Genomic DNA, 26,383 nt, shown 5'->3' on the forward strand with positions numbered 1-26,383 from the left:
GTTTGGTTTGGCTTGGTTTGGTTTTCTTGCCCAACTAATTTTGGGATACTAGTTTCCCCTCTGCTAAACATGTAACTGGGGCAAACTGCTCAAATTCCCTAAAGCCTTGTCATTTATAACATGAGAATAATAGTGACTCCTGTTAGGATTAACTGAGGTAGCCTTAACCCCTTTTCCTTTTGTCCTTCAAACCCTAAAATTCTATGTTTTAATGAATGGTGTTGATTGAGTTGGATTGGGAGACTGGCCTTAGGGGAGAGGTTTACTGGAGATTCTGGAGGTCACCCTGGGGAGATTTCTGGCCAAGGGGGCCAGCAAGAACAAAGCTCAGAGGTAGCCTCAAGCCTGGTGCTTTTGGAGGCCCGAAGAAGAGCATGTTTGCTATTTTTTCTTTTATTTTGTACTTAGAACTCAGTGAGGAGGGAGGTAAATAAAGGTAGAGGGGTGAAAAAGATTTGGAAAGTACTAGTGATGGGAGAAAGGACAGGTATAATTCAAGAGACAGCAAGAAACAGGGAGGGAAAGCAAATCTTCCAGAGCAAAAGAGATCATATATTCTGAAAGAAAACGATTATTTCAGAAAGTTTCATAATCCCGGTTCCTAACACATAGTCTACTTTTATTTTTCTATATCCTATCCTGGCTTTTGAGCGTATGAATTCATTGTTTTATGTAGCTGCAACTTTAGCAAAACAAAGTTTGTGTTTTCTGGCAAGATTAATATGTAATCCCGATGTCAATCTACCTTTTTAGTCAGAACGCACCCATTTTAGATTATTTTCCACGTTGACTATTGATGACCAAAACAACCCAAGTCTAGCTTGTGTCTGTCTTAGTGTCTCATTATTTTGGTCATAGAAATCCTGCAAAATAAATCAATTTAGCACGTGTCTTGATTCTAGTAACGTCTAAGCAGGCCAGAAAAACCACATTTGCTCCCTACATAGACAGTGTTAATCCATCACCTCTCAAATCGCTGCATCCCTTTGGACTCGCTCTCCTAAGCAGAGAGGCCCAGTTAGTTGAGCTAACTTTAGGCCAGCAGGGAGCGCGCGAGCTCCAAGGTACCTGCTCCAGTCCTCAGGGGGCGTGGCTCTGCATCCTTGACGGACAGCTGAGGATGCGGACGAAGATGAGGTAATACAACCACCAAGGAGAGCGTGCGGATGTGGGCGCGTGTGCGTGCGAGCGTGAGTGTGCAGGATACTAAGTGTCTTGGAGCTCGCGGTACGGACACCGATCACATTGCATTAAAGAGAAAGAAAGAAAAGAAAAAAGGAGATTCCATTTCTGGGAGGGAGACTGCAAAGTTACGGCCGGCGACAGCTGCAGTCCCGGGACTTTGTCCTTGGCGGGGGGGGGGGGGTCGCTTTTCCGCGTCTGGGGACCGGAGAAACCCTCCGCAGGCGCGGTTTGCCCGAGCGCCGGGCTTGGGAGGGGCGATTCATTCTAGAAGCAGCTGAGCGGAGCCGCAGGGAGGGGGAGCTCTCTCCCAGGCGGCGACAACTGAATGTGCGGTGAAAGGGTGGGGAGGGAGGGGAGGGGAACTCGGCGTGCCAGTCCGAGCGCGATCGCGCGGCGAGATCCCACCCCGGCGTCTGCAGAGCCCGAGGCGCAACTGGTGCGAGGGCTTCATGCTCGCCTCGCCGTCAGCCCCAGCTCGCGGCCGCCGGGGCTCCGGCCGCGCGCCCGCCGGGTGGCTTTGTTAGGCGGGGGCCAGTTTGCAGAGAGCCGGACATTTGCATGAAGCGACTCGACCCCACGGAGCAGCGGCGGACCCGGGCGGCGGCGGCGGCGCGCGGTCGGAGCCCGGCGGCCCTGGTCTCCGGGCCCCGGTGGATGCGCGGCGGGGGGGCGGCCCATGGGCCGGAGCTGAGGCTGCCCGGGGTGTCGGGGCGCGGGGCGGGGGGCGCGGTCGAGGCCCGGAGGCGGCGGCGCAGGAGGAAGCGGAGGAGGGCGGGGGGCGCGCCGGGCCCGGGAGGCAGGCATCGCAGCGCCGCCGCCGCCGCCGCAGCCCCGGGCTCGCCATGCTCCTGGCCTCGGCCGTGGTGGTCTGGGAATGGCTGAACGAGCACGGCCGCTGGCGTCCCTACAGCCCGGCCGTGAGCCACCACATCGAGGCGGTGGTTCGCGCCGGCCCCCGCGCCGGGGGCAGCGTGGTGCTGGGCCAGGTGGACAGCCGTCTCGCGCCCTACATCATCGACCTGCAGTCCATGAACCAGTTTCGCCAGGACACCGGTGAGCCGGCCGCCCCCGCCCCGTCCGCGCCTCCTCCCCTGCCTGCCCTGAGGTCTCCCACGTCGCGAGCCCACCGGGGCCCACCTTTGTCCGCATCTCCATACACTGGTGTCACCGAGAGGGGGTCGTGGGAGGGGGCGCTTGACGCCCCACAATGCTCTTAAGATACTCCCTGCAATAAACGGCCATGCAAATAGTATCCGTGGTTTGGCTACGCAAACCGAGCTTCAGCCTAGCTTCAAAAGAACCCCCCTTTCGCGCCCCCCTTTGACACGCTTGGTGGCTCCTGTAGAAATTCCGGGGCTCACCAGCCCACAAGCAATCCCAGCTGATAGGAAAGCCTTCCTGCTCTCATTCCTCACACATCACCTTGGCCGACGGACCCTACTGTGCCTCAGGCACCCCTGGGCCTGCCACGCGTTCCCCTGGTCAACCACCTTGCTGCCTCTACCTCTCCGGGGTGGGATGGCTTCCCACAGCTGCATCCTGGGGGCAGGAAGAAGGGATTCCCGGGAGGCTTTCACTGTAGTCTAGTATGGGAAGGGAGGGGCCTTTCTGGGAGCAGAGATGGACTTGGGGGATTCCAGGGCAGGAAACGCCCGGGTTGCTGTGGCATTGGTGAGCGCCTCCGCTTGGGTACTCCAAGTGTGGAAGCCACAGGCCGGAGCGGATGGAGAGGGGAGGGGGACGGACACAGCTCCGGAATGCCTGGCTGGGAGGCTGATCGCTTTGTCCTTGGAGGAGGAGGATTCCTAAAAAAAACTGTCCCCAAGACTCGCCCCGTAAACGTCTCCTACGGGGGACTCTAAACTCCTATCTTTTTGTGAGAATCAAGTTGCCACTGTGGCCGCCGCAAATCCCACATCCCAGCTGACCAGCCTTTCCAGGTCAGAGCGAAGAAGAGAGCCTGCAGGCTGGAGGTCAGGGTGGCGAGTCCTTGGCGTGAGGGACAGAGGGGGCTGCATCTCTTTGCGTGGCCCCTGCATAGTACCCAGGCTTAATTTACCTGGGACAGGTCTGTCTCTCCAGTAGCCTCTTCACGGAGGTGGGCAGTTGTTTGGGGGGTTCCGGCTCGGCCTTCCCGAGAGTGGGACCCAGGAGCCTGGAGAGACAGGTGTGGAGGGGAGGGACCGGAGGGGAGGACTGGGAGAGTCCCAGAGGGTCAGAGAACAGCTGTGTGAGCAAAGGCATCTCCGCCTCCTTGGAAAGCCCCCGCATCCTGTGCGCTAATTAGGATTGTCATGGGAAAGGGGTATCTTTCCACCCTCGTGTCCACATCTTTAGTCATAACTCCTCACGACCTCTTTGCCAAGGACTTTGTAGACACCGACCGACTGAGTGAAGCTTTCTGGGGAAAGGATTCCAGAAGCGTTAGCATCAGGAGGGGCTTAAACCTTGGTGGGAAAGGGAGGGGGCGTGGAGCTGAGAGAGAATGGGAGGAGGAGGAAATAAGGAGGAATGTGGGGAGGTTGAGAAAGAAGATTAAGTGTGGCCAAGGGGGAAGGGGGAGAAGGTAACTGTACTTTGGATAGAAGTCGGAGAGGTGAGGGTGGAGGCGTCAGGCTGGGGGGAGGGGGCAACTCCCAGCCCTGTTAGGTGGGGTCCGAGAGTCTGACAGTCAAGACACCTACCTGACAGGGGCCTCCAGTCCTGCTCAGAATAAATGGGCAGGTGTTAGCTTTTCTGGTTCAGACTAAATCTCAGCAGCAGATGGAGAGACACCTTGGTGACTGTAAAGGTCCCAGGCCTTGTCCCACGTGTGGGGGGAATGTTTAATCAGTGTTTAGGGATGCCTGAGATGGGCGTGGTTCCTAGGAAGGGTCATGGCCTGAAGGGCTCTTACTACAGAAATGAAGTGCTGGAGAAAACTGGGTTAAAGGACAGTTGCTACTTCCTCCAGGTCTGACCACCCTTCCCTGAGGGCAGGCTGCCCACTGCCTGGTGGTTCACAGTTAAGTCGGAGACTGGAGCTCCTCAGATTTTAGACCCGACCTGGCCCTGGATCCTTTTTCAAACTGCCTCAGGGTGTGTTTTACATTCTTTGTCTGTCTTTGAGGGATTCAGACCGCTTTGCTATCATCCACTCATGCTAGTGGTTGACTGAGAGCCTCCATCCTCCGCGCCAGGCCCCGTGCTGGGTGCGCTGGGTGCAGAAGGCAGTGGGCTGAATTCCCAGGATTGCTGGGTCTGTCAGGGAGCCCGTCAGAGCAGAATAGACTCTCGGGGTTTCTGGGCTCACAGCCCCCTCCTCTGTCTTCTCCATCAAGAGACACACAGTTCCTCTCACTATAGCTCATTGATGAAGCTGTGTCAGGGAGGGAACTGTAAACCACTGGCTCCCAGGCAACCTCGGCCAAGCCCTGGCAATGTTTAATTAAATTACCCACCATCCCCAAGCCACAGTTTGAAGCTGGGAACCAGAAACATCCCCATAAACAAAGGAGAGCTGGAAGTCCCCTGCCCAGAGGCGATTCCTCTCTTTTTTTGTTGTTGCCTCCTCTGTGTGGGGACATTTCCTGACATGGGAGCTGTGTTTTTTCAGAAGTTGCCTGCCCTGCTGCCAAGGAAGTCCTCAGACTCTCCGCTCCCCTGGGTTCCCACCTCAGCCAGCCTGTCTCCAGGGCGCTGGCTGGGAGGTCGCAGATACCCTTTGCCCACCTCTGTTTGTCCTGGGCCCTTCTCCTTCCCCAGACCATCTCTGAGTCTGAGCTTATTTGCATTCTATGCTGGTCTCCTCTAGGCATTTTGGGCTAGAGAATGGGGAAGAAGGGAAGGGACAGGGCTAGATAGAGGTGAAGGAGTCTTGGCTGCTTCCAGAATCCTCTGTTGGGTCCTCTCCACCCACAATCATTCACCTTGCCCGGGCTGACCTTTTTCTGTTGTAGGGCAGCGGCTGGAGCTCTGTCCCCTGTATCTTCCAACATACCTCATCATTGCCATTTTCAAGGCCTGGCAGCAGGATGGGGGAAGACCTGGGCTGGCCGTGAGAGACATGACTCAGGGTCTCATTGCAGACCCACGGGCTTCCTCTGTGACCTTCAGCAACGGCTCAGGCCTCATTCTCCTTCGTAGAATGAAGAGCAGCCTTAAGGTTCCTTCTGGCTCCTTTCCTCCCATCATGCAGATCGGCAGGTGAATGGGTTTGGACCCTGCACCACTGATGACGCTAATTAGAAGTAACATGGTAGGAGGGAGGGTTCTCTCCAGCTCAGTTTTCCGTGCAACTTTTGCCTCTTTTATGTCTTTAACTCAGTGACAAGAGTCAGATGGCGAGTGATTAAAGGGTTTGATAGAAGCTGAGTTTTAGTCCCTCCCCCCCAACTATACTCCCCACCCTGTGTGAGCACAAGAGCGGTGGCAGCAAATGTCAGGACCACGTGATAGCTACGGTATGAGGGAGGCACCAAGCACATTGCACACATGATCTGGTTTCATCCTCGGCCATCTTATGAAGGACCCATTGTTCTCATTTCATAGGAGAGGAACCAAGTTGAAAAAGATGAAGTCGCTCAAAGTTTTACAGCTAGTCCATGGCAGAGTTGAGATTCTGAATCAAGTGCCCATGTCCTACTTCATTTGGTGAACACGTATGGACCACCTACTTAGTGCAGGCACTGTTCCAGGCTTGTGGGATAGAGCGATAGCAAACCATCCAAGTCTTTGCCCTCATGGAACATTCTAGTAGGGGTGAGGGGTGCTGGGAAGAGAGGCCTGGGATTTCCTGGGAACACGAGCACAGTGTTATGTGGACGTGGGTGAAATGCCCTGGAGTCCTAGCGTCATGCCTGAAAGGTGTTGCCTCTCATTTCCCAGGAGCCAGAACAACTTGGGTGCTTTGGGATGTACATGTCTGAGTTTCTGGAAGAAGCTTTTTTCCTCTTTCTTCCTCCATAGTCTGTGAAATCCTTTATCCCTGTGCCGTTAGAAGCCTTGTCCTTGGGTCACACCGCACCTTAGGACCCGGTGGATTTCCTCAGATCATCTAATTGAGGGTCCTGATTACAGAAAGGTCCAGGACTCGCCCATGTCAGATGGAGGGATCTCAAAATAGTCAGAGAATGTAATCCCACCATCTCTCGTGTCCCACAACTTTCGTGCTGAGGTCTGCCTTCTGTTTTTAACTCACCCTCTTGGGCTGAACTGAGCGCAGCATCTTTCCTTCCAAAAATCAGCTCTTCCTTGTGACACCCCCTCTTCTTGTTCAATGGCGCCACTACCTTACCACTCACCCGTGGTCAAAGCCTCAGGGGTCCTTGACTCGTCTCGTCATCCTTTTTGGATGCCCCATAAATACAGGCGTGCAGAAGCTGAACCTTGAGCATACGTGATGAACACTCTGCAGTTAGTTGTTCACGTGCAGATCCCCGGGCCCAGCTCCCAGCGTTGCACACCCTCACTTCTGGAGGATGTTGCCGATCTCCTCCCCGGGAGATTCGAAAGCACGTGATCCTGGATCACGTGGAATGCGTTCAGCTACTTGTGGTCAGGTCCGACCCATGACCTCTCTGTAGGGTCCCCCTGGTCTATCACTTGCTTTTCATTTTCACTGCCAGCACCCTCCCCCTTTCCCCGCCCCCCCATTACTTCTCACTTAGAACTAATAAACCGAGCAGCTCTGGTGTCATCACTTCTCTGTGTCATAGACCTCACTGGTTCCTCGCGGCCTGTAAATAAAAGCCCTCCCGGCCTGGCGGTCCAGACCATCTACGCCCTGGCTCTCACACACCTTTCCAAGTTTATCTTCCTGTGTGCCCCTATTTTCCTCGACTCCTCCCAACCAGATGTGCCTTTTATTCTCAGGCATCCCCTTAGACGCCCCCTCCCCGCAGCTATTCACGAGGTCCCTTCTCCCGAGATGCCCTGTTTCGTCATTTTCACCTGTGGAAGTTCTCCTTCTCATTCAGGCCCCATGCTCTTTGCCATGCTCTCCATTTCTTGACATGTTCTCCAAATTATTATTATTTTTTTTGCTCTGCTAAGGAAGATACCCTCTAAATTCTACCTTTAGCAGAACGCAGAAAGCATAAGAATGCTTTATTGCAAACTCCTCTGACCGGTTCTCATAAGAGTCTCTGTAGCATCTTGCTCAGTACCCAGGTCTGCCGCATTTATTTAGTCTTTTCAGGAGAGGAAAGGTCACTGTCTCAGGAAGCCCATGTTTCGGAGGGAGGGGGCACCCCCCACTCACCAATGGTGCAGATGATGCCGGTGTTCCGGGCTGGGATGGGCGGCGAGTCAACGTCCAGGCGGCACATGTGCTCCGGGAACGTGTCAGCCATGGCCGCGTGCAGCTGCTGGGTCTGAATGAAGGCAGTCCCGGCGTCCCTATGGGGCTTCGACATGGCTTCTGAGGTCTTGGGTCCGGGGGAGCTCCGACGTCGTCCGGCTCGGGGCGCGCGGCTACCGCAGAGAGGTCCGAGAGCTCGCTACGCGTCGCTCCAGTGCTTCTCCAAATTCTTGTTACTTCCTTTCTTCAATGGATATTTATTGAGCCCTCAGGACGTGCTAGGCATGGGGGCTACAGCCATAAGCAAACTCCCGTATGCCCACCCTCCTGAGACTGGGAGTCCCATGAGGTAGGTGGACATGCATCAAATGAATCCCACAAATAAATGTGTAACTGCACCTCAAGACAGTGTAAAAAACAGGAGCAGGAGTTTTACCTGGTCGGACACCCCAGAGAGGTTTCCTCGAGGAAGTGAGCTGAAATCTGAAGGATGGGTAGCCAAGAGGATGCCAGGGTGTGTGAGGGGAGGGGCCCTGATTGTGAAGCAGCCCAGAGAGGAGAAGAGGCAGTGGGGAGAGTCTGCAGGAGGCCAGCGGGCCAGAAATGTGGGCAGAGTGTATTAGGATTCGAGGAGAGACCGCAGACGTTGTGGGTGGAGAGCATCTGGGTCTTGACCTACAAGGAAGTCATGGAAGGGATTGCAGCACGGTGAGGTTGTGGTCACATTCTCTGCTAAATTGCATTTGTTGCCACCCTGTTTGGTGGCATATTCTGCCTCATAACTGGGCGCTTGTCTTGTTTTAGACTGGGAGGTGCTTCCGGAGTGCCTGAATCTGCATTCCTCACAGCAGCTAATGCATACTCAGCAATATGGGATAAATGATCAAATGCCAACGTAGCCAGAAGTCCTCACCCCGTCACAGCACGTCTGTGGAGCCCTCGTTACTGCCGACTCTGCGTTAGGCACTGATATGAAAAGGGCCGAGACGCTTGTACCCATCAGACATAGGCAGCTGTGCACCCCAGACTCCTTGAAGATGAAGCCCGGACTAGGAGAGCATTTCAAGAAATGGATGGCAAATGGCATAGGACCTGAACGATAAGGAAAATTTCAGTAGATCAAAACAGCAAAGGGGAGGGCGTTTTGATAGACGGGACCTGGTAAATAGTAGGGGCAGCGGAGAGTCAGGGAACACTGAGGGAATGCAGGAGGAAAAGGGGGCATCTGTCCAGGGCAGAGAGGAGGATAAACCCGGAAAGAGGCGGGACAGAGTTTCCAGAAGTTCTGGGGCAACTCCCAGGCATAGCTGGGACTGACACCACCATTGTGAAAAATGCCTTTTAAGCACATTTATGAGAATTGGTCAAGTGCATTGTTTGTCCCTGCTACCCTGGAGAGAGAATAAAACAGTGTCACTTAAGCTCTCTACACTTATTGTCCTCATCTTTAAACATTGTTTCATAGGATTGCCAGGAAGATCAAATGAGATAGGGTAGCTGAAGGTGTTTGCTAAGTAACAGAGACTGTGCAAAGAGGGAGTTTAAACTCTCTCTCTGGTCCTCCTCTTCTCTCTCTGTCTCTGTCTCTCTCACTCTCTCTCTCTCTCTCACACAGACAAACACAGACACACAGACACAGACACACACACACACACACACACACACTTCACATTCCCTAGACTAAACTTTCCCTGTGACTTCTCCATCCTGCTAAGACATACAATAGAAGATAAATTACAATAATAATCACCAACTTTTACTGAGCCCTTGCCAAGCGACAGGTATTATCTTAGCATTTCTAGTCATTCCTGCATTTAATCCTCAAATCCACCCTTTGAAGAAGCTCCCCAGGACCCACACAGATGAGGAAATTAAGGCTTAATCACACAGCTGGAAGGGACGGAAACTCTGCCGTTGGATCCAAAGGCTGTGCTCTTTGTCCCCCAGCAAGCTGGTGCCTTAGGAAGGAAATGGCGGCAAACCAGGGGCCCACTGGCCACCCCGTTCTTCCTCCTCTCCTCCTCCTCTCCTGCTGCCCCCACATCCAGCCGACCTCCCGGCGCTGAATAGCGGCTTGTTCTGCTTCTCCCTCCTGCCTCTGAATGTTGCTGTTTTGGGTCATTAAGGGGCTTGGGGATGGGGTGGGGGTGGGGGAGGGGGGTTATGACCTGGCAAAGGCCTGAATAGCCATTGTTCCTTTTCTTCCCCCCTTGAATGAGATTCCGTCCCTAGTCTTGGTGTCTCCCTCTGGGTTGGAGGAGGGGGGGTCAGAGGCCAGGGAAGGGGAGCCTTTTCCCACCGCTTTGAGGGACAGAGCTTCAGCTGACCGCTGCAGAGATTCCAGCCTCCTGGGAGCTCTCTCCAGTCTCCCTACCCGGCCTTGGACCAGGCGTCTTCAGCCTTGATGTTAATATCCACGAAATGAGCCCTGGTTGGGCGTGGGTCTGAATTCAAGGTTCCGGTAGACAGAGGAGAAAGAGGCACCAGTTACAGGCTTAGTTTTCCCTGCCAGCCCTGCAGGTTCGTTTCTGCTGTCCTATTCCCCTGCAATAAACCCTAATCTCCTCCCTGCCCTCACCACCCCACTGTGAGACTATAGAAATTGAGGCTATCCTAGCTTTAGGAGGGTTGAGCTTCTAGAAAAAAAAAAGACGTTAGATAAATAGAAAGTTATTCTTATGACCACTCTTGCAGTTGTTGATCTAAGTAAGACTTCATGCTGGGAAATAGGAGAGAGTTCTTTCAACCTGACCTTTTATTTTTTTTTAACCACACCCAAAGAAGTCCAGAGAGCCGGCCATCGCCCCCAGCCCTGGGCAGCCTTCCTGGGTGGGGTCAGAGTCTTCTTCTATCCTCTGGGGTCCCATGACCCTGTGTTCTTTCCCTCTGTAGCCTTCGGGCCTGAGGCATTTGGAGAACCAAGGAAGAAGGGAAATGATATTTCTCGGCACCTAGCACGCGTCAAGGGCTTTAGATACTTTATTGCAAAGTACAGGGCGCATGAGAAATCTGGGTCCTGCCACAGACAAATACATATTCGCTGAGTGAGTGAGCCACGTTTAATTTTGCAAAAACTCGGCAAAGGAGTTATCGTCTTGTCTCTTGGGGGAGAGAAGAAGGTTGTGGGGTGTTATATTAAGTGATCAAATTTGGCCGCAAGCTAAGGTCTCCCGACTCCAAACCAGGAAGTGCTCTTTCTGGTACCCTGTACTATCTCCCACATCCTTCCCCGTGTAACTCATCTGCTTTCACCCCCCTCTGTGACCGCTGGACTTCAAACTGGCAGGAATGAGCTGATACCTCAACAGGCAGCCCGGTGCCGGCACGCTGTAGGACTCGTTTAATGTCTGCCTATGACTGTAACACAACTCGGTTCCATCCCTTGGTGACCCTGATCCTCTCCTCTGTCCCACTCTGGCAGGGACCCTCCGCCCAGTTCGCCGCAACTACTACGACCCGACCTCGGCCCCCGGGAAGGGCGTGGTGTGGGAGTGGGAGAACGACCACGGTTCCTGGACGCCCTACGACATGGAAGTGGGCATCACCATCCAGCACGCCTACGAGAAGCAGCACCCCTGGATCGACCTCACCTCCATCGGCTTCAGCTACGTCATTGACTTCGGCACCATGGGCCAGATCAACCGGCAGACCCAGCGCCAGCGCCGCGTCCGCCGGCGGCTAGATCTCATCTACCCCGTGGTCACCGGCACCCTGCCCAAGGCCCAGTCCTGGCCAGCCGGCCCCGGGCCCGCCGCCGCGCCCCCCGCGCCGCCCTGCTCCTGTCCACAGTGCGTCCTGGTGATGAGCGTCAAGGCCGCGGTGACCAACGGGAGCGCTGCAGCCCTGCAGCCGCCGGCCGCCCGCAAGAACGTGCCCGAGTCTGCAGTGCTCAAGGCGCCTCCCCCACCAGGCCCCGGGGCCAAGCCACTGGACGGCACGGGCACCACCCGAGGCCCGGTGAAGACGGTCCCAGCGCAGGCGATCCGGCGACACGCCTCCAGCACGCCGGCGGGGGCGAAGGCGGGCTCCCCTGCTGGAACCCCGGGGGCCAATGGCAAGACCGGAAGGGTGGCCCTGGCGACCTTGAATCGGACCAGCCTGCAGCGACTGGCCGTCGCCCAGTCCCGCGTGCTGATCGCCTCCGGGTAGGTGCTTCCGTGGCTGCCCCCGAGCGTGAGCTGATCGGGGGCGTCAGATGTCACTGACGGTCCGGGTCAGGGGCGCAGGAAGGGCTGCCGAGGCTTCGGCTCCTCCCCGTCTTCACCTGACCCCTTGGCTGCAGGTGGAAGGCAGCCCGGTGGGGTGGGTGGGCAAGGATGTGGCCTTCGGGATCCAGCAGATCTAGATTCGAATGGTGGAGACTTTGCCTCTTCCTGGGATAGGGGCGGCTCCGTAACATCACAGAGCCCCGACCGACTTCTTCATCTGTAAACGCTGCTGGCCGTAATATTCGTGTTAGAGTTGCAGTGAGGGTTAAAGGAGGTGATGCGAACCAAGAAATAGCAGGCAACGCCCGTTCGCTCCCACCGTGTTCTAGTTGGGGGGCTTTATCACTTTATTTAGTCCTTACAACAAGGCTATGGAGTAGGCATTTTTGATCCCATTTCACCCTTGAAGACGTGAGAGTTTCACTCCAGGGCACACACCTAATCCTCCGCAGAGAACGGGATTCAGACTTTGGGAAGTCTAAGCCCAGACGCTTCCCCACTCAGCCATGCTGCTTCCCTGTCAATCCCATGCCACGGTGTCCAGCATACAGTCGGGGCCAAGTGAGGGTTAGCCCCTTTCCTCTGGTGCCTCCAGATTGCAATAACAGCCCGTGTTTAATGAGTACTCACTACCTCCCAGGCAGTTCCCATACACTGTCTCAGTCATTCCTGTGACAACTTGGGGATGTTGTAGGTTCTGTTATTACTGCTTCTTATCGTCCTCTTGGCCTTCCTGATCGTAAAATGGGAGAGACGCAGGTCCATGTGGTACCCGTGGCCTTTGCCTGCCGGCCCCTGGTTTCTTGTGAGATTGGCCTCTTACACCTGTCCAATCTTCCCTTTCTCTGGGGGAGCCTGGCCCCGCCTGCCACCCAAGCCCCAGACACTCGGGATGGTTCAGAGGTAGGCTGGACACGAGAGTGTGAAGGTCAGACTGCCCAGAGGACGATTTCTGCACATAGAGGCTCAGCGCTGGGAGGAGTCAGGAAGGAGGGTAGATCGCAGACCGCGAGGCCGGGCCTTTACACCTGCCCCTGCCGCTGGGTGAGGCGCAGAATCTTTGCAAGGTCCACGTTCCCCCTGTGTGGGATGGGTATCATCATGCTTGCCTTGCCTGCCCCATGGAGTCAGTGAGAAGACCTCAGCTAAGGGGAGTCACCCCTTAACAGCTGACCCGATGCACTCGCCGCCATCAACTCATTACCTTCCACCGTGATGCCAGAGTCAGCCATGGGCACTCAGCTAGGAATCTCCCCGAGGAGAGATGCACAGCCACGTGTTACAGAGTGGGAGCTGGAACCTAGATTTTCGTCTCCTAGTCTGCTGCTCTTTGGGCCAAAGCCCAGCTCCTCGTTGTATTGGAAGGCAATTTATCAATGGTCAGTTGCTAGTCAGAAGTATTTGGCAGGGGGGAAGGGGTGCCCGCGCAATGCCGCTGCTCGGTTTCTCCACACTGGTGTACAGCAGCATCCCAGGGCCTCTAACGGAGTTCCAGGGCGGCTGCTGGCACGGAAGAGGGGGGCTCCTAGAGTGGGAAGAACACCGTCTTTAGAATCCGACTGGCTGGGCTGGAACCCAAGTTTCTGGCTGTGTCACTTGGGGCAAGGTTTGCATGCTCTGTCTTCAGTTTACTCGTCTGTAAAATGGGGATAGGAATCGTACCTTGCTTATAGGGTGGTTTGTCACGAGGACTAAATGAAATAGTCAGTGTGGGTTTACTACAGTGCTTGGCGCATGATAAGAGTCTGTTCAGTATTAGCTGCTCTTATTACTACGAACAGCATGTATGCGCTCTGCAGTTACTGAAGTCGGAGCTGAGCCGAATCTGACACCCTACTTCATTTCGGGCGCCCTAGACAAAAGCCAAGTGACCCCATGCCATACTTGAGGGAGAGGAACCCCAGATCGCTTTAAATGTCAGTGAAGGAGTCGGCAGCTCTTTATCTCTGTGCTTGAGTATCTGCCTGCCCATAGGATCCGGGCAGCAAAATAGGGCGGAGGTCTGGGCAGCGCAGTTTCAAAAGGGCTATAGAAACAAGTTGTTTTTTTTCTCTGCTCTGTTTTCCTGACAAGGGAGGCCCCTCGCTACCCTCTCTGTCTTCCAGCCCTCTCCTTTTCACCTCTTACCACCTCCCTCACCCACACTACCATCTTCTCCTCCAGTCTTTCTTGGCCATTTAATTAGCGTGTTTATCCCCTTTGTCCGCCGTTGCCGTCGACCTTCTGTCGTCCAACGGCCCCTCCCCCTCCCCTCTCTGCCCATGACCTCTTCCAGTAACTTTCCCACGGAGAAAAGGAAGACCGGGGGAAGGCGGGAGAGGTGGGATGGAGAGAAGGGTTTGGGGGGAACAAAAGATCCTGTGAATTATTCAGAGACACAAGCAGGGGGTTTCTAAAGAGGAGAGAGGAGGGCTGTGATGAGGAGGGCGGGGGTCGCCCCTCTGGCCCTCTTTTCCAGAACGGAGGCTTCTCTATCTCCAGCGAGACCTCGGTTGCTGGAGAGACAAGACCATTGTTCTGCTGAGGATTCCTGGGTTGGCTCATAACTCCCAGAAAAAGACTTCTCACCATGGTATCTGCAGAGCTATTCTCCCCTCATCAACCCCCCCCTTCCCCCGCCACCTTGCCAGCGCTTCTCTTTTCTTCGTTTTGTATTTTAGAGGCAGACGTGAAAACGTGCACCCTCCATAACTGGGAACTTGCCCACAGCATTGGGGGCGGGGGGTGTCTGCTGATTGGCCAACGAGTAGTCTAGTCGGGTCAGGCAGCTTTTGCTGAGCTCAGTTGCCCGGAGGATGCGAATGCTCGCCCGCCTTTGGGTTGCTGATTTCTAGGAAGAGGACTCAGGCACCTATAACCCTGGAGGCCCCGACAGGGAGTGACCAGGTGTGGACCATACAGGCTGTTCTCCTTGGTTTTCATTTTAATGAATAACGGGGGGGGGTGCGGGGGGGGTGGAAGGGTGATCGAGTGTTGCCAGCTCAGCGACCTGCCCAGCGCTCAACTTTGTGTTAATACTTTACACCTGACAACCTCAAGAATCTGAGAAAATTGGAAGATTAAGCAGGAAAAGGCTTTACGTCAAGCCCAACTTCCTCTCACCTTTGGGAACCAAAAAAAAATGTAAACAGTCACCCAAATTTGCATAGGGCTTGGCTACTTACAAAGTATTCCACCTGGATCCTAAACCCTCCCTGGGAAGCCAGGGACAGAGATTTCGGGTGCCCTGTTTACCACGTGGTGACTCAGATGCGGTCACGAATGGCGGAGAGGCTGCACGGTTCTCCCAAAGGCACAGAGTCAGTGCAGAGCTGGGCCAGAAGCAGATATCCCGACCCCCTTGCAGGGCCCCTTCCGCCGGACCCTTCTGGATTTCATAAGCAAATATGCCCTCTTCCCCAAGCCCTGCTGCCACCATCCAGAGCCTCCCGACGAGCCCTCGCGCCACGTTGTCCTTTGCCTGGCACGGGCGGGGACACCCACCTGTTCCGCAGTATCCACCAGCACACCCTCCCTCTCCCCAGACCTCGCCCCCAGCCCTGAGCTCTCGGGGCTGCCTGGATGCGTGCTCTGGGGCTTGGACTAGTTCCTGGTTAACCAGGTTGGGTGTGGAAACCCGCCAGTCCAGTTTGTGCGAACAAAGGTGGCTTTTGTCACCCAGATCACAGCTACTTATCAGCTGAAGTGGGGGCCCTGGAGATGGTGAGCGGGGAAGGCAGGTGCTGGGCTGGGTGGCGCCCACTGCCCCCTGGTGCGGGTCCAGAGAGCAGAGGCGGGACCCTGCCCACCCCACCTCCCCAGAGAGAGGCGGGAGGTGAATCAGCCCCAGGTGGGGGACCCAGGGCAGAGACTACACCTTGGGTCCCCAGGTACTGGGGTGGGAAATCGTCAGGAAGTCTCCCTGGCAGCTTCTAACCCAAGACTTTCACAGTTTTACAGATAAGGAAATTGAAGCTCGGAAAAGTTGATGGACATTGCTACTAGCAGGACTGGGTCTTTAAGCTGATTTCTGTGTCCCCCCCGCCCCCCCCCCACCACCGCCATCCACTGTACCAGGCCTGGCCCTGAGGGGCAGGTCACAGAGTCCGGAATCAAGTCTCTGCCTCTTTTTCTTGGTGTCTTTCTTTTGTGTTGAATTCAGCTTTCACCTCGTCCCATCAGGATTTGATTTATCCTGGGGACAGTTTCTGAGGACCCGTAGCCTTTGGTGGCCTGTTGAGACACAAGCACACCCACATTTGTTACTTCCACATCCTTCTCACAACCCCGGTGCACACGTCCTCACCCCCGGGAAAGGACCAGAAGGCTCAGCGTGTCCAGGCAAGCACCCCTCCTTCTGGGCATGTGGGGGACAGACAGACCCAGTGCTCAGCCTTGAGGTGACATTGCAACCTCCCCTCTGAGTTGTGGGTTTATTCCTTCAACCTGAAGCTTCGCGTTTTCTGTCTGCAGCATGGGGTGTTAGGAGGGTTACACAGACACAAGAGCACAGCCTAGTGAGTGGCTAAAACAGTGGGCTCCGGAGACAGATTTCCTGGGTTCAAATCCTTCGCCCTGTGACCTTCGTCAAGTTTGCTTAACCTCTCTGTGTCTCACCTTCCCTCCCTGTTAAAACGGAGTTAATAATAATAACACCTCTTGCCTAGGTTGTTGGAAGGGTTAGATGGATGTATGTATTGTGAGCAGGTAGAACGGTGCCTGGGATTGAGTGCCTGACTCTATGCTCGTTAGCGATCTTTAACACGTGGATGAAGGTCTGTGGGCTGCCTTGTTCACTGCTGTGTCCCTGGCATCCAGCAGAGTATCCAGCACAAAGCGGGCTCAGTATGAATGGACAAATACATTAATAAAAAATAAACAAATAAACAAGTGCTCCTTCCCCTCCCCCTACTTTCCCAGCACCACCCTACCCCCATAGCAGAAACTCTGGTTCCTGGAGTCATCGGTGACCCAGTCCATCGGGCTCTCCAAGCCCACATCCCCTTCCAAACCCAGCTGTGGAGGCCTGGGTGGCAAGGCGGATGGCGCAAGACCTAGCCCCATGTGTCTCATATTTTTCTACTCAGCACCGTGGGAGGCCTCCACTTTCCCAGGCAGCTGTGCTGTCTTCTCTCCATCCTGGCTCAAGTTGCTGGGGAGAAGGACAGAAAAGGGAGGAGGCCTTGCCTGATATTCTCAGGGAAAAGGAGAAGTGACAGCTGTTAGAGCAGCGGCTTCCAAATGTTAGACTAGGGATCAGCCGCCTCTGCATCCTCTCAGCGGAAGCTTGTGAAAAAGGCAGATTCTCTTGGCCGCGCAGGTAGAGCTTCTGATGCAAGCAAGGGGCTTTGCCGTCTCAAAAGCTTCTGAGGTGACTGTACACCCAAGTTTGAACTTGCTTCTTTATGTTTTTTTCATTTCTTCAACCAATATTTGTTGTACGCCTACGAGTGTCAGGCTCTGAATGAAACAGACAAAGATATTTGCCCTGGTAGAGCTTAGATTTTAGGAGGGAAGATAAGAAGCAACAGCTTATTTTCAAAGATCATACGTGGGAATTCCCTGGCGGGCCACTGGTTAGGACTCAGCACTTTCACTGCCGTGGGCCCAGGTTCAATCCCTGGTTGGGGAACTAATATCCCACAAACCGTGGGATGTGGCCAAAAAAAAAAAAAAAAAGACCAGGGTAAGAGGGCTTGGGTGGGGGTGTCTCAGGATGGGATGGAGGGGTGGGTAGCAGTATTAAATAAGATGGCCTCAGGAACATCACTGAGAAGGGAATATGTGAGCCAAGGCTGAAGAAGTTGTAGGAGGGACCCAAGTAGATGTCAGGTGGAACAGCATTTCAGGCAGAGGGAACAGCCTATGCAAAGGCTCTGAGGCAGGAGTGTTCTTGGCCAGTAGGAGGAACAGCTAGAGTGAGTAAAGAGGTGGGTGACTTGAGGAGGGGCCAGAGGGCTGGGAGGATTGGGGTGGGGGATTTTGGCAGCTCACGCAGGGGCTGTGTAGGCCTTCCTGGGACTCTGAGGGGACTGCGGAGCCATTCTGAGTTTTGAGGTTCTGAGTGGAGGCATGATGTGGACTGACACGGTTTGAAGGTATCAGCTCTGGCTGAGGGGCTAAGAACTTACCGCATCTTCAGTAGGAATAAGTCGTTCCTGTGAGAAAGGGGAACCCCTCAGTGGGTGAAGTTTCGGGGTCCCCAGCACTGGCCCATTTTGTCCCACTTGTCAAAAGCATGATGTGTCTGCTCTTTCCTTTTTCAGGGTCCCCACTGTCCCAGTGAAGAACCTAAGTGGGTCCAGTCCTGTCAACCCTGCCTTGGCAGGTAAGAGAAGCCCCCGGCTTGAAGGTAGAAAAACAAAAGCTATGAAATAGGTATACTGGGCATTTGTAAAAAGAGAGAGAATTTGGACGTTGATTGAGACAAATGCAGATGTGAGGAGTTGGGTTGGAAGGACAGGAAGAGTTTGGGAAGAATTGGTTGTGCAAAGCAAGGCTTGCTGTTGAAAATGAGGGAATGGATACGTTTCCGAGAAAAGTGGAGGCTCCGTGGAGAATCCACGAGTTATGAGAACGCCCGTGGAGAGGAGGCGGGTAGGTTCCTGGGGAGGGGGCTGTCGGGGGGGGGTGGGTTTGGGGGGCTGACTCTCCTCCTTCTCTCTTGCTCTTGTCCTTCCAGGAATCACCGGGATCCTCATGAGTGCGGCAGGGCTGCCCGTGTGTCTCACGAGGCCACCAAAGCTGGTCCTCCACCCGCCCCCCGTCAGCAAGAGCGAAATCAAATCCATCCCAGGGGTTTCCAACACAAGCCGCAAGACCACCAAGAAACAAGCCAAGAAAGGTAGCGCCCTCTTTATCGAAAGGGGTCCTGGCGGGGAGGTCACAGACTTGGTTTCCAGCCCTGGCTCTGGCTCTGCCACTGAGGGTCACACCCATGCCTTCCCCCTCTGTGCCTTAATTTCTGCATCTGCTAAATGGGCCTACCCAGTACCTGTTCTGATGATTACACCAAAGTGCATGAGGTATGGACCAGAGGGAGACACCTTGAGAAATATAAACACGCAGCGCAAAAATATAGACACATAAAAATAGGATGCGTGACACAGATAAAATATCAGTACATTAGAGAGAAAGATCACTTTGACATTGGAACCCAGACAGACTTGACTCATATCCCAACTTTGTCCCTTGCAGTCCTGGGACCCCAGTCTCTATTTTCTCACCTTTACAATGGGCACAACCGGTACCCGGCAGGTATGTCCTGTAATGCATCCATGCCACTGGGGAAGTAACCACTGTCTTGTGTCCCTCTGGAGACTCCAGATGCGCTGGGCCCTCGAACCCCCCTTTACGAGCTCCATTCTCCCTTTTCACATCCTACAACCAAGAGCTCAAATACCTGTGCTTATCAGGGCACCAAGGACCCCACTTCAGCTCTGTGGCTGGTCTTTCTAGTCTCTGGTATTGGTTGTTAAAAGATTTCACCGTCACCCCTAAGTCCCCACCTTGCAAACTTGTTTATGAAGTTTCAACGGGATCATATGTATATTGTGACTTCGCCCGGCAAGCAATAGGCTTTCAGTTAATAGAAGCTTGATTCTTCTAAGAAGCAGTGAAGTGGGAAGGAAGGGCCTGCATCCCAGCTTTTGAATGTTGCAGGATCCACTTCCTCAAACCCTTGTCCTACTTTTCCAGTCTATCCAAATCTCTCTGCTGAAATAAACTTGATTGCCTTGCTTGTAGACTCATACGAAATGGCAGGATTTTGCACTTTCCCACTCTTCCTGTTATTATTAATAGCATATATCAGACTCTTAGCAGGTAAAGTGCCAAAGAACTGTACATCCATCAGCTCATTGAATTGTCGAAGCGTGGCTCTCAGTAGGTGCTAGTGGTTGCTCTTGCCCGTTTCCTAGGTGAGAAAACAGAAGCTTAGAGAAGTTAAGAAAGTCACCCAGGGAGGCACTGACCCTTTTTTCAAACTTCTATGCCTCTTTGTGAGTCCGTATCGTCCCGTCCCCTGCCTTTAGGTTAGGCTGCCTCTTAGGGGCCCAGTTCCACCCCCTCCCCCAAATTCCAGAATCGATGCACCTGTCAGGTGATTTCTTCCCAAAGCATCACCCTTTCCCTGCTGCTGGGCTGCCTCTGCTGGCAGCGATCATGGCATCTACAGCCGAAGAAGAAGACCCTCCTGAAGCTGTGGTCATAAATTCCTGGTTTCCCATAAAGATAATAGCACTTTGACTCCACATTACCGATTGAGACGGTACTTAGCGCGTTGTAAAAGGAATGCCATCAGCCTGCCTAATGCTTTTACGTGTGTTAACGGTTTACAGAGTGCTTTCATTTGTCATCTCATTGCATCGTTTGGGCCGGTCCGGGCTCTTCGATGATGTGGAAGAGAAACCCACTCAACCTCTGTCAGTTAAAAAGCGGGTTTGTTGAAAGGAGGAGATAAAGGAGGTAAAGGAGGATGTGAACACCTCCCTCTCCATCTTCTACCACTCTGTTCCCTTTCAGTTCTTCAATCCAATTGCGCAATCAATTGCTTGCCTTTTCTGTTTTGAGCCTGGCTAATAACCCCGCCTCTCTCTGGCACATCCAGCTTGTCTTGGTGGCCCACTGAACGTCTTGTCCCCGCAGGTAAAACCCCAGAAGAAGTGCTGAAGAAGTATCTGCAGAAAGTCCGGCATCCACCAGACGAGGTGACCGCACAGGAGACAGGGCGGGGTTCCCCTTCTCCGTCACCCACAAGCATCTCCTCTGCTAGAGTTTTCCGTAGGATGCGGCACGGCAGGAGCCGCTTTCTAAGTCCCGACTGGTGCAGAGCTGGTCAGGGCGGACGCCCAGGCTCCAAGTTTCATGGTCCTGAGCGACAGCTGCCGCTTCACCTCTCCCACCTCCCCATTCAGCAAACCGCTGACTGATTCTAAACTGCCTTAACCTGAGAGTCTGAATTTAAGAAAGGCAGAATGATAAGCTGTGGGCACTGACTTTAAAATGGGCTTTGCTGTGCGTCAGCAGTTCTCAACCAGAGGTGATTTTACATGACTGGAGGGGAGAGGGGATGCTGATAGTATCTAGTAGGCAAAGGCCAAGGATGCTGCGAAACGCCCTACAATGCCCAGGGAGGCCCAGGACAGCACCCACAACAAAGAATTATCCGGCCCCAAATGTCAGCGGTGCCACGGTTGAGAAATCCTGTTGTAGACTTATTTACATAGCAGCCTCTGCAGGATGCTTCAGATACAATTCCTTTACAGACGCCCCATTTAAATAAAGCTTGTCAGTGAGTCTATCCGCAAAAGCATTGGGTTCCTCCACAAGCCACTGAAGGATAACAAGGAAGGACGGTGGGTCACAGCCCGCAAGGAGGTTATCATTCTGCTGGCCAGCCTAAATGAACATGTACCACCACCAGGAATTATTTCAGGAATTTCTCTTGTTGTGCAAAGCAAGGCAGAATTCTATGTAGAGTCCCAAAGGCACGTTGACCCTGGTTTGTGGGCTTTCTAGAAGAGGAGAAGAAATAGCTCACCTGACCTCTGAGATCACACGGGAACCACCTTGGAGATGCTTTGGCCTCCTAGGCTGACGGAGAGCTGATGTCCTTTCGCCTCTGTCCCCTCCCACCTGCAGGACTGCACCATCTGTATGGAGCGCCTCACGGCCCCCTCGGGCTACAAGGGTCCACAGCCGACGGTCAAGCCTGACCTAGTGGGTAAGCTGTCCAGATGCGGCCACATCTACCACATCTACTGCCTGGTCGCCATGTACAACAACGGCAACAAGGTTAGTGCCAGCCCGTGGAGCTGCTGCCACCTCCCACGTGGGCCCTGGGGTGCAAGAACATGGAGGCCTTATCGGAGAGACACGCAGGTGGGCTGGGGAGTCTCCAAGGCATCCCAGGGCAGCAGGAGTGATGAAGTTGGTTGTTCTCAGCAGGATCAGTTTTCCACGAAATTATTATGTTGGTGGAATCTGTCTTTACCTTCCTTTTGGTCTATGCTACCCAACTCTCCTCCTGTATCCACACTGAGTGGTGGTCTGAAAGGTGTAGACTTCTGTCCCTGAGAGTGTCCTGAGGGGGAGAGGTCCATGATGATGGGTCAGTGGTTAGTGTCCACTCATACCGGCACGGATGGATTTCCCATCACCCTTCCTTCTCCCAGGGCTAGTGATTTTCAATTACGATTCATTTTCTGTGGACGGTTTCAAAACACCTTTCACTGCCCCTTCAAAAGCGCTAAAGATTTTGTCAAAGCATAACTGGAAGTCCCTTAGGGTCTTACTCTTTGAGGACGGGAAGGCTGTCTGTGATACTTGTCTTGTCCACTAATGACAGAGGAGTGGTATTCCCCCATTAGAGCTGGTTTCCAGGAATCTGGGAGTGTCCTCAGACGATAACTCTCTCCTTACAATGCCTAAGCCATTGAGTTTTCTCATGTTCTCTCCCATGCCTGCAATAACCTTCGTTCCCCATCTGCATGAATTCGAATTCTACTCCTTTCTCCAGGCCCAGCTTGGATTGCCTCAGAGTCTGAGATTTTTGTGTTATCCTCCAACCTCTTATTCATCCACAAAAAATGTTTGGCTTTCAGAGGCTGCCCTGTACTTCTCTTGCTGTGGGAAAAGAGTAAAGGCAGCAGACCTAAGCTCAAACAACTGGCTTAGTAGCCAAATGACCTTGACCTTGGGCAAGATTTCCAACCTCTCGGACATTTCATTTTCCATCTGGAAAATGGAGATAAAACAATCCCTACTTTGTAGGGTGCTATTAGCATTGTTATTCAAATTGGTATCTCCTTTAATATTATGGCTGGATGTTTTTTCCCTTCATTCTAATATAGCCCTGTGGTTGAAATTCCCGAAGTGCCAACCTTGGGATCTCTCTCTGTCTCAGCGAGTTCAATTGTTTGTGAAGGATGTGTGTCTGTATCCCTTGCCCAATTTCCTGACCCTAAGAAAAAAGGTTTCATCGGGACTTGGCATTTGAAGAGGTTATTTTGGGTTTAAAGGGGTTTCTTAGAACATTTATTCCCTTTTTTATAACTGTATTCAAGAATAATCTAGTACTTTTACGTTTATTTCCATGGTGCTTGAAAAAATGTTGAAGACACTATCCTTTATTCTCTTCTGCACGAATACTTTGAAGCACGCAGTTTTTATCGTCTTTACAGAGAAGAGGAGTGAAAAGGCCCAGAGAGAATTTATTGGATGGAGTGATTCATCCAAGGTCACTGAAGCAAGTTAAGGCCAGAACAGAGAGTGGGACCCTGGCCTTGGATTCCCAGCCTTTGATCACACGGAGTAACTTCCATTGCCCTGAATACAAGCTGTTCCTTTAAATGAGTAGAGTTTGAATGGAAACGTCCTTAAATAGCCCTGCAGAGGATCCCAGTCTTCCCCGAGGAGATCTGGATGTCCTGGAGAGCTCTGGTCCCCGCTGTGTGACAGCACTCTGTGCACACGTTGTTCCCTGCCCACGCTTTCCTTCTCCTCGCTCCCTTTCTTTTTTCAAGCTGGGAACAGGATTTACTGTCCAGGCTCTCTCCCAAGCTCTCCTCCTATCCCTCCAGAAGACACGTCACCAGGTCCCGCTGTGAAACCACGACCCCTCACGTCACTGTACCCAGAGTCCCCCACCATCCCCCCATCAGGGTCCTGAGATGCAGGGCAGAGCCCCGTCTCCTTATGAAGGATGGGGTCTCTCTTACATGTCCCTTGGCATGGAGCATAGGGTTGGTGTGGAATTTTCCTCCTCTTATTTTGGAGAAAACTTCAGCTTTCAATGGCCTCAGTAGCCAGGCAGGGGGGGCAACTCAGGTCTGTTACTCATTTGGGTGCATTTTGCCCCCGACCCCAGCCCTTTATCTCTGGTACCTTTTGGGCTTGGGTGGGGAGGTCATTACTAAAACTGTTTCCTATTCTGACCTTGTCTCTTCAGGATGGGAGTTTGCAGTGTCCAACCTGTAAGACCATTTATGGGGTGAAGACAGGTACCCAGCCTCCGGGGAAGATGGAGTACCACCTCATTCCCCACTCTCTGCCTGGCCACCCAGACTGCAGAACCATCCGGATCATCTACAGCATCCCCCCCGGCATCCAGGTGAGCCCACCCTTAGCCACTGGCTTTTATCATTTAACGTCTCATTACTAGTGTTGGCATAAATTGTTAAAAAGACTCTTAGAAAGCAATCTGATTTTAAAAATCTCTAACATACTTTCACCTAGTGATACCGCACCTGAAGATACACGCTAAGGACATAATCCAAAAGAATAAAAGAGCTACTACCTACTTAAAGAAGCCCATTTCTGTATTAAATGACTCGGCCACTTGATGAGCCATCATGCAGCCAACAACAAACATGGTGAAGACATAAGATATTAAGGAAAAGAAGAATAAAAAGACAAATATGTGTAACTTATCACATGAAAAGGGGCTGGTAAAGCACTCCTGAAAAATTAATTTCATTAATACAGTGAGGTTGTGGATAGTTGTTGGCCCTCAATGGTATAAACTTTTTTGTAATGTTATATAGCTTTAGAATTAAAAATTCAAATAAGCATAAGATTCTATAAACACACAAAATATATTTTCATTCCCCAATAATCAGAATAAATATGTATTTTGACATATCCAACTAATACTTTATTGTTTTGGGTGGTTATAAAGATAAAAAATTCCTTCTTTTAAAAAAATATAAAAAATAAAAGTTCAAATGTTTGTAAGTAAATGTTTTCTTCAGTCCATTCAAGCTACTGTAACAAACGAACAAAAGAAACCCCACAGACTGGATGCTTTTAAACAACAGAAATTTAAACAACAGCCTCTCTCTGTTCTGGAGGCTGAGAAGTTCAAGATTGAGATGCCAGCAGATTCAGTGTCTGGTGGCAAAACCCGCCTCCGCTTTGTACACCGTCTTCTTACTGTGTCCTCACATGGCAGAAGGGATGGGGAGCCTCTCTGGCATCTCTTTTATAAGGGTACTAATCCCATTCATGATGGCTTCACCTTCATAACCTAATCGCCCACCAAGGGACCCCCTGCACCTCCTAATACCATCATTTTGGGGATTAGATTTCAACATAATAATTTATGGGGAGGGGACCCAGACTTTACAGCTCTCCACCCGTGGCCTCCCCAAATTCATGTCCTTCCTGCCCACAAAATACATTCATTCCATCCCAGTAGCCCCCACGTCTTAACACATTCCAGCACCCACTTCAAAGTTTAAGTCCAAAGTCTCATCTAAATATCATCTCCATTAGATAGGGTGAGACTCGAGGTAGAATTCATCCTGAGGCCAATTCCTCTCCAGCTGCGAACCTGTGAAACCAAACAATTTATGTAGTGGTGTCTCACCAGACACTGAATAAGCTGACACCCTGCTCTTGAACTTCCCAGACTCTAGAACTGTGACAAATGAATTTCTGTCGTTTACAAGCCACCCGGTTTATGTTACTTTGTTATAGCAGCCAGAGCTGCTAAGACAATGTTCTGCTATGAAAAGTCTCCTTCCCACTCTGGTCCCCCATCTACCCCAGTCTCACCCTCCCCGACTCTCCGACTCTCCGCCAAGTCTCACCCTCCCCGACTCTCCGCCACTGTTCTCACTTTCTTATGTATCCTTTCAGGGTTCTTTGTGCATTTGCAACAAAGACTTCCTCCACTCCTCCCATCTTTACACAAAGGGTGACATATCGGACATATTGTTCTGCACCCTGCACTTTCTTTCTTCTTTTAAGTAGATCTTTATGGGAGTATAACTGCTTCACAATGCTGTGTCAGTTTCTGTTGTATAACAAAGTGAATCAGCCATATGCGTTCATATGTCCCCATATCCCCTCCCTCTAGAGCCTCCCTTCCACCCTCCCCAGCCCACCCCTCTAGGTCGTGGAAGCACCGAGCTGATCTCCCTGTGCTATGTTGCTGCTTCCCACATGGACCACCATGTTCATTGCAGCGCTATGTACAATCGCCGGGACATGGACGCACCCTGCATTTTCAATGAACAATATAGTCTGTAGATCTTTCCATGTCAGTAGAGAGAGAACTTCCACATTCTTTCTTAGCTTTGCATAATCATCCCTTGTATAAATGTTCCATAATTTATATTCAGCCATCTCCATTTGATGGGCATATAGATTGTTTCCAATCTTTTGCTACAACAAAATGCTGTCATGAATAACCTTGCACACATGTGAGTATATCCGTAGAATAATTTTCTAGAAGTGGATTTTTTTTTTTTTTTTTTGTCAAATGGTATTTGCACTTGTAATCTGATAGATAGTCCTTGACTTTTGTGGACAATTTCTTTTGATTCTTCAAAAGACAGCCCTAAGGAACAAATCGAACAATTTTCCTGGCAGTAAATACAAATGTGTCCCTTCCTTCACACATTGAAGCTTTTCCTAAATGTTTACGGTGTTCACTGGATTCATTTATTTAACAAATATTTATTAGTTTACCCTCCTTTCCTCCTTCCTCCTTGCCTTCCTCCATTTTGTCTTTGGTTTAACAAACATTTGAGTGTGAACAGGGAGCCGGACGCGTTCTAGATGCTAGAGAAAGAATGGTGAGCTAAACAGACACAGTGCTTGCTTCCCCGAAGTCCCCCTTCTAGTGAGATAAGGAAGAAATAAAACAGGGAGATGTAATAGTCTGTAAAACATTGAATAAAAACACATGGTTCTTCTTTGAAGGACGTATCAACCAGTCAGGCAG

At 52.2% G+C, this 26,383-nt stretch overlaps 1 protein-coding gene across 2 annotated transcripts in view; it reads left to right on the forward strand.

Annotated features, from left to right (window-relative positions):
• Positions 1-1,919: 1,919 nt before the first annotated feature.
• DTX4 (deltex E3 ubiquitin ligase 4) overlaps positions 1,920-26,383 on the forward strand; it is a 32,693-nt gene continuing 8,229 nt past the window's right edge. Inside the window, exons 1-8 of one of the 2 annotated variants that reach the window (XM_067037288.1) lie at positions 1,953-2,238; positions 10,887-11,610; positions 17,919-17,980; positions 18,335-18,496; positions 20,299-20,360; positions 21,295-21,447; positions 23,603-23,764; positions 23,890-24,293. In XM_067037288.1, coding sequence (XP_066893389.1) covers positions 2,028-2,238; positions 10,887-11,610; positions 17,919-17,980; positions 18,335-18,496; positions 20,299-20,360; positions 21,295-21,447; positions 23,603-23,764; positions 23,890-23,892 — 1,539 coding nt within the window. In that variant the 5' untranslated portion in view covers positions 1,953-2,027 and the 3' untranslated portion in view covers positions 23,893-24,293. Of the gene's footprint in view, positions 2,239-10,886; positions 11,611-17,918; positions 17,981-18,334; positions 18,497-20,298; positions 20,361-21,294; positions 21,448-23,602; positions 23,765-23,889; positions 24,294-26,383 lie in introns of those variants that run through there. The other variant, XM_059070461.2, reaches the window with a different exon arrangement.

This window comes from Kogia breviceps, chromosome 7 (genome assembly GCF_026419965.1).
Source record: "Kogia breviceps isolate mKogBre1 chromosome 7, mKogBre1 haplotype 1, whole genome shotgun sequence".
Taxonomy (NCBI): domain Eukaryota; kingdom Metazoa; phylum Chordata; class Mammalia; order Artiodactyla; family Physeteridae; genus Kogia; species Kogia breviceps.